Here is a 12,201-nt window from a genome sequence, read left to right as displayed (position 1 = left end):
TTTGTTTGTTCTTTTCGTCGTCGTCGTCGTCGTCTTACACACCCCCGCGTCCGTTCGTAAGGACCCGCCCGGACACATCTACAAACCACGACTCCACGTGGACCCATGCTCACTTAAACCCCCCCCCCCCCCCCCCCTTTGATTGCCGTGGCCGGTATACAGGAAAGTCCAGACCGCGCGGGACGGGGTGTTTGTGTGTGCTTTTACCATGATGAGAGGTGCTTGTCGACGGATGTAAATGGTTGGAAACAAAAGAAAAACCCTCTTCTCGTCCGAGCACGGCGCACAGTATACGCCAATTTCTTTTTGTAAAAAATATCACAAGTGATATGCAAAATGCTGCAATAGGCACAAAAGTCTTGAATGATACTGATTTTGGTTCTTTCATAACTATTCTCTCTGACGGCTCCTCCATTCGTCCCACTGACGAGCCTAAACTAGCTAAAAGGAAGGGGTATCTTATGCCAGCACTCTCCTCCACGTCTTCCTGCTCAAGAAAGGAAAAATATCGACTCCTGCCAATGAATTGGGAGTCTCAAACTTGTAGTAAAGTGATGGCGGGGGGCCTCCGGCGCGGCCAGCTGCTTGTATCCAACAATAACAATAAAAACGATGGTTAAAATAAAAAAAAACAAAAATTCCAATCCCGATTTCCCTTTCCCGTCTAAAATTCAAACAAAAAAATCAAATCGTCGTTGCGTACAACGAACACTATTATCACATTGGCATGACTGTTCCTTTGCGCGTGTGCTTTAATAATCCCCAAAGCAAAGATAAACGCGTGCTTTCCAAACTTGAGCGCTGTTCCATGACTGGGACCGTGGTCGCAGTCGCCCGTAAAATAAAATAAAAATTCTTCGTAGTCGCAATTCAAAGCATGCTTTTTGTTGAAAATCCATCCGAAACACGCAAATGTCGATGGAGTGACAGCCGTTGCAATGTGCTCGTGTATTTCGTCCTCGTCTTGTCCCGTCGTCCTCATTGACTCGGGGGTTCCGGCACCGAGTTGGTCCGTAAGGTATCTTGGGTATCGATAAGAAAGAGATCCCTGGTAATGTGTATCCCTGATGCGTAACAGCTCGCGCCGCATTATGTTTATGGCGATAAGAGAAAATCCCATGTCCCCTGGTGCGCGTAGATGGATATGGAAAAGGAAATTCCCCTGGGCAAATAAGATCCTGAAAACAGATTCCTAATCGTACAATCGGCAACGCCGTCCGTCGGTCCGATATTGGTTCTTTTTTTGGGTTGTTTTCTGTGTGTTGTATATGTGGCTCCTTGTGGCAAGTCCGTCCGGGTGTCCAAAGGAAAACATCCATCCGGAAATAATAGCTTGGGACAAGAAACATAGGAGACCAGGCAGAGAGGGTTTTTTAATCCAAAAGGGCTCGGGTACGTGTGGTCCGTTTAGGCCGTGGGGTTCCGGAGGATATCCTCACAGTTGGCATCGAACCTCAGGTTGAAAAGACGAACACCCTGCATGAATCTCTCGGTCTTGTCCAGCTCGCGCTCACGGCCAAAGAGCGTCTCAACGAACTCAACACCGGCGTTCTTGCCGAGGGAAGCACCCTTCTTGTTAGCCTTGAGCATGGGAGATTCGCATGTCTTGAGAAGCTTGCGGAGCTTATCGGTCAGGCGCTCGCCTGAGTCGATGAAGTCCTCGAGAATCTCCTTGCTCTCGGAGCTGCGAACGCGCTCAACGGTCTCATCTGCACGCTTGATTTTTCCTGCCAACTGGATCAGCAGGAGCCAGAGCTCACCGGCCATGTCGGAGATGGGAGTGGCAGGTCCGTGATGGAAAACGGTCCAGTCATAGATCCACTTTCCAAGAGAGTTAGAGTCAAAGACGCTGCCAAGTAGGAGAATTGGCTCCTCAGTGGGGTCCCAGTTCTTGAGGGAGTATCCAGGGGGGATCTTGTGCCTCTTGGCGTCCGCCTCGGTGGCCTGGCGGACAGGCGGCGCCTTCTTCTGCTGGGTGGTGTTGGTGGGACGGGTGGTGGCCGGCCTCTGGGGAATTGACGCCGAGGAGCGGCGGGAGTGGGTGTTGGCTGGGGTAGGGCGAGATGAGCGGGGTTGCGGCTCATAAGGGGCAGCATCGCGCTCAATGTAAGTGAATCCGCCCTGCTTAGGATAGTGGTAATCAGTGGCATATCCTCGACCCGCGTCTTCATAGAAATATGTCTCTTGAACAGAGTGTCTTTTGCTCCTTGATCGCGACGACTTTGCCGGCAACACGTAGGTACGACCATCCACCTCGATGATCTCATCCTCGTCGGACTCCCCGAGGGGAGTGGAGGCCCGGACATAGACAAAGGAACTTCGGCGCTCGCGCTTTGGTTGCGACGGAGTGGCCCATGAATGCTTGCGCGAATGATGACCACTACTCACATTTGCCGTGGCATAGTAGCCATCGCTCGTGTACCGAGGCGACGCCGTCGGGGGACGAGGACTGTACTCGCTAAAGCCGCTGCTGGCGTTGCGGAAATGCGCGCGAGTCGCCGGTCGCTGCGGAGTGGCGCCTTGGTAATAGTAGGATGAGTGGCCCCGAGGGGAGGGAGTTGGAGTTGCCGACTGGAATCGTTCCCGGGCGTAGTAGTACTCCTCGCCAGGAGTGGAACCTGTGTAGGGTGTGTAGTTTGCCATGTTGTTGTATGTGGGGGTTTGGTGGTGACGTCCTTCTCGATGTCGTCCAAAAAAAAGAATCTCTTCTCTGCAGACTTTCAGCTACTCCTGCTGCTGCGTCCTCTTGCTAACTCTTTACGTCGTTTCCCCCAAAGTTCGGTGTTGTTGATGCGGATTTCTGATTCCAGGGCCAGGTGTCGTGCCGGTGTCGAGGCACGAAAGAAGGTGAAGCAAGTCACCTTGGTATGCGGTCGGAAGATAGAGGAGAGGGAAATTGTCTTCTGTAGCCGAACATGACCAAGTTTGATAACTGCTGCGGGTTACCCTCGATGACCAAGGATAGGATTCAGATTACCGAGAGTGGAGAGAATCTTCTCGACCTCGGGTGAGTAGCGGGAAGTTGCTGGAGGCTTCTTCGGGCTCGCCAGCAATTCGAACGATGACGTTGATTGGAAGTGAGATGATAGGCCGAGGCAAAATATTTAAAGATTGAAATGATTGGCGAAAGCCAAAAATGAGAGAGAGAAGGTAGGAGGAGGGAATCTTAGTGAGGTGTTGGGCTATTTATTATTCACAGGTTTTGTGTGAGGAGAGAGGGTGAGCAAGGGGTGGAAGAGAATGGGGTGGGTGTGTAGATTTTTCAAGCTTGATGGGTCCAGAAGTTCCTACACCCCTGCTTAGCCTCGCAGGGGGTGTCAAGGGGGGCTGGCTCGCAGCAGAACCTGGTCCCAATTACGACCCCCTCCACTTCTTGGAGGAACACAGATGAAATGTTGCCAGATGGGTGTGGTTCTAGAAAGGCTACTTGAGTAAAGTACCTTTCTCTGCCACCCCTTAGGGAGTATCCCCTGCAAGCTGAGGATTACTCACTCCCGGTTTGGCCGCAGGGAGGCACAGATGGCTTTCTCAATAAGTGCGATGTGCACAATTTGGTATTAAGCCACACCGTACAGTGCCAGCTCTTAGGCCTCAACACTGGCCAGTGATTGCGACGTGAGCAGAATTGTCCTCTTCCTTTTTTCGGTTCAAGACCAATCGCCGGCCCGTCGTCCGTCATCAAGATGTTGTTGGTGCGTCTACTGTAGCGAATCCAACGGCGATTCAGCCCGCTGCGTCCGTGATTCAGCTGTCTAAATGCACCAAGGCGCAGGCGTCTTCAGACAACTCAGGGTCTTTCGCTCAGAAGCTCACGGCCTCGATTGTCTTCTCGTCAGCGCAGTCCGGCGCAGTGAGTCAATGTCAATCAGCGATCACGCTGCTCAACTGCGCGATAGGAGGAGCGTGCTGTGATGCTGACTCGACACAACTCCTTGAAATAAACACAATATCGACACAGGCACGTCCGTAAAAATAACGAGGGGCAGAGAAGAATGCAGGTCGTCGTCGTCTTTGCCTAATGCGTTTGGTCGCAGTTGGCTTGACCGTCCTAACTCTGGCACTTGTACAGAGTACAGAGCACTACGCTCCTCTGATTGCTTTTTTTTTTTTTTTCCTATTGTTCGTCGCCAAGAAGGGACACACACACACACACGCACACGTAAACACAGACGTATACACGCTATTATGCCCCTCTATTGTTTCGGCAGAGGTTGCTTTTGCGTCAATCTCAATTCAACCTTCCGTATTGGTCGGCAGCAGGTGGAATGGTCACAAATGGGCCGTTCGTTTAGACAGGAAGATCGGTATTCGCACTTTGACGCGCGAAATTGGCCACATCTGTGTCAAAATCCGGTATCTTACCCTGGAGTTTTGATAGTGGTTGATGTGGGAAGACCTGGCTGGCACAGGAAAGACTTGCGCACTTACACCCTGCCCTCGCTGAAGGACCTCAAGAATCAAGGCTGGGAGGCCTTGTCGTTTCAACGAGTCGACGCTAACGTCCGTGAGATCCCGGCTGGTATTCCTAGTCGCCGGGCGCAAGGTGCTCATGAAATGCTATCGAAGCGAACCCCAGAGATGGAAGGCCAGCGATCCTGGTTATTGCTGGCGCTGCCGTGTGTAAAAAATTTGCCGGTGTTTGGTAAGCGAAATTGGCTTCTCGCACGAACAGGCGTACGATTAATTTGGATTTGGCAATGCCCTCTTAAAAAAGCACTCCAACGGTGCGGCAGCGGGATCTCACCGGGTCAGTGCCGCTAAAGCGTCCCCGGTGAAAAATTTTCTCTCTTTCGTTCCCCCTGGCGTAACGTGGCTGGCCGCTGTCTGGTCCTTGATTTTGCAGCAGGGTTGCAATTGTTGGGATTCCTACGGTGAATCATACGGTGACAAGGTGAAGGCCACCGAAACACGAGCCCACCCTACCAGCGACGACAGCGGTAGGCCGGGCAAGACTAAGGGAAACTATGTAGTGCGGTTGGTATGAAGATGATTTCGTGACCTGCCGATGCAATATAGGAAGAGATTCCTTGAGGAAGGGTATGACGGAGGAGGAAAGCGTGTGAGAATAGTTGGGGTCAAAGGAATTTGGTATGCGCCCCAGGTGAGAGGAATGGCCCCCGACTGTTTTGGCGGATGATGACTCCTTGGTGTTGATGTTCGTAGCCAGGTGCTGCCTGTTTGCACTTGGTTCCGTGCGCTTTCGGTGAGGCGGCTTACAAGGACCCAAGTGGTGTTGGTATGTGGGATCCTAGTCCGAACCCATGAACAAGGTTCCTTTTTTTTTTTTTTTATCTTCTTTTATTCCTCTCCCCCAAACATTTTTTGCTTTTGCTTTTGTGCCCCTTGACTCAAAAATGTGGCCGGAAAGACCCTGGCTGGCGTTGGGGCTTAGTCGGAACCTCAGTCCTGTAGCAGATGAAATGTGCCGTCCCTTTAAATGAGCAAGTTCGGTCCGTGATATTGGTCGCCGGCGGAATGCGACAGGAACGGTTGTGCCAAGCTATGCACGGCGGGAAGACAAACTGGGGTTGAAAATCGTATCCGTATTTGCTTGATTATGCTGCAATGCCGATGACAAACAGATAACCACGGCAGGGAAGCGTATAGAGGCCGCCTGATTCAGTGTGAAAAGAGCTGGGGACCAAGCCGGAGTTAATATAGTGGTAGTGTAACACGGACGAGTTGCTTTATGGGCGGCTGGCTGAATTAGTGTGACTCGACGAGCTGAACAATTGAGGCAGGCAACGACAACATCTGCCTGCGTGAAGTTTGCTGTGTCTTTTGGATTATTTGAAGATGTAATCGATAGGCTACAAACCAGTGACGAGGCCGACCATACGCACCAAAACTGCAGGCAAGAATTAAGGAAAGTGCGATGAACTGCACGCCGAGGCGGGGTTGGAAGGAGTCAGAGCCTCTTTTAACGATGCATCATCACATACGAGACACGTGAGAAGCAGAAACAGGGAAGGAGATAGGGCGCAGGTTAGAACACCAGCAAGAAGCAGGAAAGAAACCAAAGAGGCAGGACCGGGAAAGCCCAAGCTTCTTGCATGCAGCGGTGATCACGTTGGGAGGGACTTTGCTTAATGACAAGCATCGATAGGTCAGCAACGTGAAGGCCGGTATTCTTAGATCTGGAGGTTCCTTGCTGCGTCATCCAGAGGGTTGGGTTAGGTGATGTGATGTGACGATGTATTGGTGGCTGGCGCATATGGACGATAGGCATGGGGCTAGGTCAGCAGAATTCACAACAGGAGTGAATCGTTTGGCATTGGCATGGATGGGATAATACGGACTGTGTATAGGCTGCAGTCCACGTCTTCACACCCTCTTTCGGTGGGATACCGGTGAGTATCGGAGGCTGAAAACTTGTTATTACAGGTGATGGGTTCCATGTTCATCACACGCTCTAGCGGCCAATTTCTTCAGCGTGAACAATCAAGTGACAGGACATTAAGCGCTTGTGAAATGGCGAGAATGCGGAGGCTTACGGTTCTGAGTGGAGGAGTTCGTCCGTCACATGCACCCCCAGCGCGGGGTGACGGGAGGCCAGAATGTGCAGAATGGAAAGGAGGGTGCCCCGAAGGGGAAAGTAAACGGGCCTCCAAGTGGCCAGCAAACCCTTTCCATCCGAAGATTGAGCGGAGAAGGGAAGAGCGGCCAAGGAGGGGGGAAAGGAGGGGACGGGGGTCGCAAGGGGGAGGAAAGGCAGGCATGTCGGCATTAACATTAACGCCGAAACGGGCAGTCGTCCATGGGTGACGACTTCCTCATATTACCCAGCTCTTGAGGAAGGTGCGCTGTTTTGCCACTTAGCTCTCCCCTCTTCCTCACCAGGCAAGAGGCACTCAATTGGCGGAAGGGTCAGAGCCGATCTTGGAAAGAGGAAGGAGGAAATGTTCATAATAAAAAAATAAAAAATAAAAGAGGAAACAGAAAAGAGCTTCCAAAGTCGCTTTCCACAGATTGTGTACACACGATGACGGTACGTGCTTTTTGCCTTCTCCTTCCCCCCCCCCCCCAAAAAAAAAAAACCTACACACTTTTTATTTTATTTTTATTTTTGTCATTTTGGTGGGTGGGTTGCAGATATTGATCTGAGACTTGACGAAGCTTGCGCAAGGACTTCTGCAAACCCACCGATGGAATTTTGGGCTTTTCAACACTCACGTCACTCGGGTCGTGCTCCAACGTTCATCTGTCTGTCCTGCATCATCCCGACTCAACTCATCTATTTACTGCTCGAGCGCTGGCCAACTTTCAGACGGCTGTCCCTCCCACCTCCTGCAGACCACCCCTGCATTAGACTGAGGCTACCGCTGGGATGAACCTGAAAGAAACGACAATTTCAACGACAATCTACTATTGTAATTGGTATGGCCACCATTCAATGTACATGCAGCCATTTTCGCCTCCTCCTGTCCATCTTTACAGAGTCCGCTATTCTGATAGGGCAAATGTTGCCTCCGCTTCAGCTCCCCTACCATTTTTTTCAGCTCCGACCTCCATCCATTACGACGCGCTACCACATATTTTCACTTCGTAGCCCCATGTCGTCGTCAACGCCCCAATGACTCGATTTGTACCAGAAGGAGAAAACACCTACCGACAGGACGGAAGGACAGCGGCGGCCGCACCGGACAAGGGGAGATGGGGATACTGGTGGAGATCGTCACGGCCCCGCTTGGTCGAATGGGATTCATTCCAGATGATTGGTGATGACCTCAACAGGACCCAGAGGTCCAGACCGACCCTCTTTTTTCCGTGCCACATCCCCAGTTCTACACGCCTTTTTTTCTCTTAGCCCGCCAGCCCTCTGGAGTCAACCCGCAAGTTTGGATTGCCGGATGGCCTTCGTCGTCTTCCCCGTCGCCCCTCCCCTCTCGCCAGGCCTCCGCCGTCGAGTGCCACCAACGAGTTTGCCGTTACACCAGACACCAGGCACAAGCTCGCCAATTCTAGCGCAATCAGATCTTGGGGTTACTTTGTTGCCTACCCCTTTTGAGAATCAGCCGTGGCTTTCTTGGCCTGTCTAGTTCGCATTACTAGTAGATTGCGATGCGCCTCTCTCGGTGGCCTCATTGCCTCCTTACCTTCCTCAACCACGGTGTGCGGTGTGAACTCGGTCAAAAGCCTCTTCTCTCACCCCTGCAGAAAAGCACGCGCCTCCAACAGGGGTGGGACAAGGAAAAGCGGTTGGTGGAGAGTTGGTGATGGTCTTGTCTCACCTTGCACACCGGCCGGAGTGTCCAGATTGCTTGCTCCGAGGCCTGGCATTTGGAACCAGCATCTCCAATTTCGGCTGCATTCATTGGCCTTTCACCTCAGACCCTCGTTTGTTTTTATTGTTACTATTCCATTTCGCTGGCGAGGCAATCGGTGGGCAGTAGGCGGTGCACTATGACCCTGGTCGTTTGCGGCCCAAACAGCCCTGCAACCCAAGCATTGGGTGTCAATAATGGAGTTCGTCATTACAAGATGCTGGACCTTCACGATAGAATGTCGACAATCGTCGTCTTCATGATACCGACCTGGTCAAACTATCACCACTATTCCCAGGTCTTACCTTGGAAGAAGTGACTGGCCACTGCCGCATTCTCCGTGTTTTCAAATTACAGAGACGGCGTAAATGGGGATGGTGGTTTAATCTCCTAGACCATGTAGAGGGAAACAATCGTGGCTGGGCCGCGTCTACAGAGGCAAAACAAAAGAGTGTGCCCATAAGAAATAAAGTGTCGGGAGGGCCTCCGGCAGCCTATTCCGAAGACAAGACAAGCACGACGGGCCCTGCTGCTTCTTTCCGCCTCTCTCCTCTCACAGCTCATGCAGTCACTGAAAGCACACATTAATTACAGGCGCTTGCGCTGTGGCCTGGTCGAAGGTGACAGTGAAAGCGACAGATCACCGGCTGGACCTGGCGAGCCCAGACTGGACCCGTGCTGCGATGCGAGAAACGGAGGCGCTGGCTGCTCCTAGGATTGTAACTGCAACAGCGATTCAAACCCCTGGAATGCCCATGTGGTCTTTTGCCCGATACGCATCACAGCGCAGGGCAGCACATGCCACGAGCGAGAGAACTTCTGCGTCGGCTCGAGTGTCATTCAGACCAAGCCGACTTACTTCTCCGGCCGCGTCTCATAGACCAAGACCTCATGCACTGCCGTTGTTGTGGCCCTGTCTGTTCTTGACGATCACAGACTGACTGAGTCGCGTCATGCCTGGTGTGTCTTGTGTTAGCAGCCTCAGGTCTCGGCCAACGTCTGTGGTTTTCTTTTCTTTCTTGTCAGTGCCCCTGCCGTCGCATCCTCCGAATGTTTCGACTGGTCTGAGTAATAATGAGGGACCATCCGAGAGCGAGCGCCAGTGAGAAAAGTCAATTCAAGAAAATTCTTGGACTAACACCGACTCACCTCAAAACCGTGCCGGCATCGAGGCTGCTCTGTTTCGTTCCTCGCCGGCCGGCAGGTTAGGGGGTTTTCTTTTTTTTCCATCGTCATGACTGACCAAGATGGAGTTATACTTTCGTCACCAGCCATACCTCACCAGCCATACTCTCTTTCTCTCTCTGTGTCTGCTCCGTACAGTATTGCAGCACGGTCAACCCCTCTGTCGACTCCCTCGAGATTACACCCACTACCCGCGGGTCGCTCCATCCGGCCACATGCTTTGGTGTTTGTTGGGGCTGCCACAGGTATGGCCAGATGGGAAAAAACTTACATTCAAAAATCACAACACAAGGCACAAGCTTCTGATATCTCTTTCTCTAAAGCACACACCCCCCTTCTCCCTGTTCCCTGCAGTGCAAGAGATAGCGTCACACAGGCTACGATTCCTAGCGTGCCGGGTGGATAAAGTCATCGAATTCCCTGTCCTAACTTGCCCCCCTTGCTCGTACCGCTGCACCGCTGTAGTTGGCAATGGCTCCACACGGGCTCAGCGTCTCCCGTTTCCAGCATCCGTCGTTCAGCGTGTCTTTGACACTGGAGAGGGTGTTCCCCTTCATATCCCTGCCCTGTCTTTCCTCCACCGAGTCCACTCGCACCCAGCTGGCTGGCTGTCTGCCGTGCGCAAGCTTGTGAATACAGGGCTTTTTCAGTGCAGCCTGTCTCTCGCTTGGTTCGCTTGCTTCATCCCACCACAAAAAAAATAGTTTTTGATTGTTTTTTTCTAGAATACGGCTAATGTCTCCCTCACCGCGGGCCGTAAGTTTCGGTCAATAAGCCAGGGCTGTCGCCTGTGGGTAAGCAGCCAAGCTATGGTATACAGGCAAGCCTGCAAAGACCTAATTGTTTCCCTGTATTCTGTTATTGTTGTTAATGTCAATCCCAGTCGGTCAACAGTATTGTCGGATTGTGTGTCCCGACATCCATGACTGTTGATGAGCCCTGCACCCAAGCAGCCGGTTGGTGTGTAGGTGTGTCTAGGTGTGTATGTACTGCAATTTGCTTTTTTCCCCTGGTATCGAAGTGAAAAAATTTTCAACGTTTTCTCACCGAGGAGAGGACTCATCTCATTTCGTTACACGTCTCTCCTTATTCGAGGTCATTCTCCCGTCGTGCCAGCCGTCGGCCATACCACACCCCGTATCAATGCGCCGGACATGGCAAGGTCAGCGCAGAGTGACTCATAGCAACGCAAGTCAAGCAAGCAGAAGCAAAGAAAAAGGCGCGCAATCTACTGAGTAGGTGTGTGTGTGTGTGTGTGAGTGTTAGAGAAAGTATGTGCCCCTTTACGAGTGTGAGGTGTGCGGTGTAGGATATGATGTGCACCGCCGGTTTCTCATGCCTTTCGTCCCAACTTCCAACGACTCCTGCTGCACTGCTGTCCAACGCTCAATACTATCGAGTGTTTGCTGTGTGTGGCCTCGCCGTATCAGGCCCCTTCGGATCCCATTCCTGCGGTCACCGATGGGCGGCCTTCCCATCTGATTGGGTGTCAATGAACACGTCGCCCGGCGCTCTACCAGAATCTCCTCCCTCTGCCTCCGGCACAACACCTTTCGGGCCAGTCATGTAGGACGGACAGGGCCGTTGGAGGGGCCCGCTAACGCACCATGAGGGCCGCATCCGCATCCCTAATCCTGCGGCCGGGCCAAGGGTCCCACCGCATTTTTGTCGTCTCCCATGCCTCCATCCATTCTCTGATGCCCATCAAGTCCCATCCCATCTGAGGTGCATGTTGCAGGGCCTTCTGACTGCTCCCCTAACCCAACACCTCCCTACCGGTGACGAGCTTCCTAGCAGTCATCTGCGATCATACACCCATCCAGTCGACATCGACACCGCAGCAAATCTCCACTGGTGATGGCTTCATTGACGTCTTATTCGCCCGCCGCATTCTACCTTTACATAGTGGTCGGTACTATGTATGTGCAGCCCTGGCTGCAACCCATCGATGCTGCCGGCCCATCAATGAGAAAATAAAATAAAAATGCACCATGTTGTCGCTTGCTTGCATCTGCACTGCTCCATCCTAAGACGCACGCCCCAACTCTTCTCTGCGCCATCCCATCCCAAATCCTGACCAGACCTCAGCAACCAGTTTTTTTTAGTTTTTTTTTTTTTTTTTTTTAGGCCAAAAATAGGGACAAGGGGTGGCTTTGCTCTTCACTGGTAACCCACCTTGCTGAGTTTCTAACCTTGTCCCCTTCCCATTCGACTCCGGCCCTCTGGGCCAGACCGCAAATGTGACAGGCGCAGCTACTACACGCTGGCACTCACCGACTCTTTGGGCGCCCGTAGCAACCGCCCTACGACGGGGGGGCCACGCCCATCCTTTTACGCCCATCTTTTGTGTTTTTTTTGCTATTCCTTGAGACGCCAACCCACCTCGCGGACCGGCGGGGTACTTGCATCGCATTGCATATCGTTGCAGATGCGAGGGAGGTAAGAGGAGGGGGGGTTTTGCTTCATGCCCGCATCCAAGCCCTATTTTGACTTTTTTTTTCTATTATTCCTTTCTCGCCAAATGCCCGCTGCCGGTTGGGTTGCAGAAGACGACGTCCCATACAGACCGTTGACATGGTATCGTTAGGGCACGGTGACGTAGGAGTCGCGCACACCAAATTCTTTTTCTCTTATATGTTGGTGGAAGAAAAAAAGAAGGCCATCACTTACCGCCTGGAGTATTGCTTGCGTGCTATGTGGGTTTAAATGAGGCCACTACCGTCGGGAGACAACGTGGCAGCATACACAATAT

At 52.2% G+C, this 12,201-nt stretch overlaps 1 protein-coding gene across 1 annotated transcript; it reads right to left on the bottom strand.

Moving 5' to 3' along the window:
* Positions 1-1,407: 1,407 nt before the first annotated feature.
* Positions 1,408-2,643, bottom strand: CTRU02_210922 (vegetative cell wall protein gp1; the record flags this gene model as incomplete). Its single annotated transcript, XM_070205545.1, has 1 exon — positions 1,408-2,643. One exon carries the CDS (start codon positions 2,641-2,643, stop codon positions 1,408-1,410), a length of 1,236 nt encoding a protein of 411 aa, XP_070060788.1.
* Positions 2,644-12,201: the final 9,558 nt, after the last annotated feature.

The sequence above is a fragment of the Colletotrichum truncatum genome (genome assembly GCF_014235925.2).
Source record: "Colletotrichum truncatum strain CMES1059 chromosome Unknown Contig_0007, whole genome shotgun sequence".
NCBI classification, from domain to species: Eukaryota; Fungi; Ascomycota; class Sordariomycetes; order Glomerellales; family Glomerellaceae; genus Colletotrichum; species Colletotrichum truncatum.
Note: the sequence above shows the minus strand (reverse complement) of the source record. Positions and strands in the feature narration are given on the sequence as shown.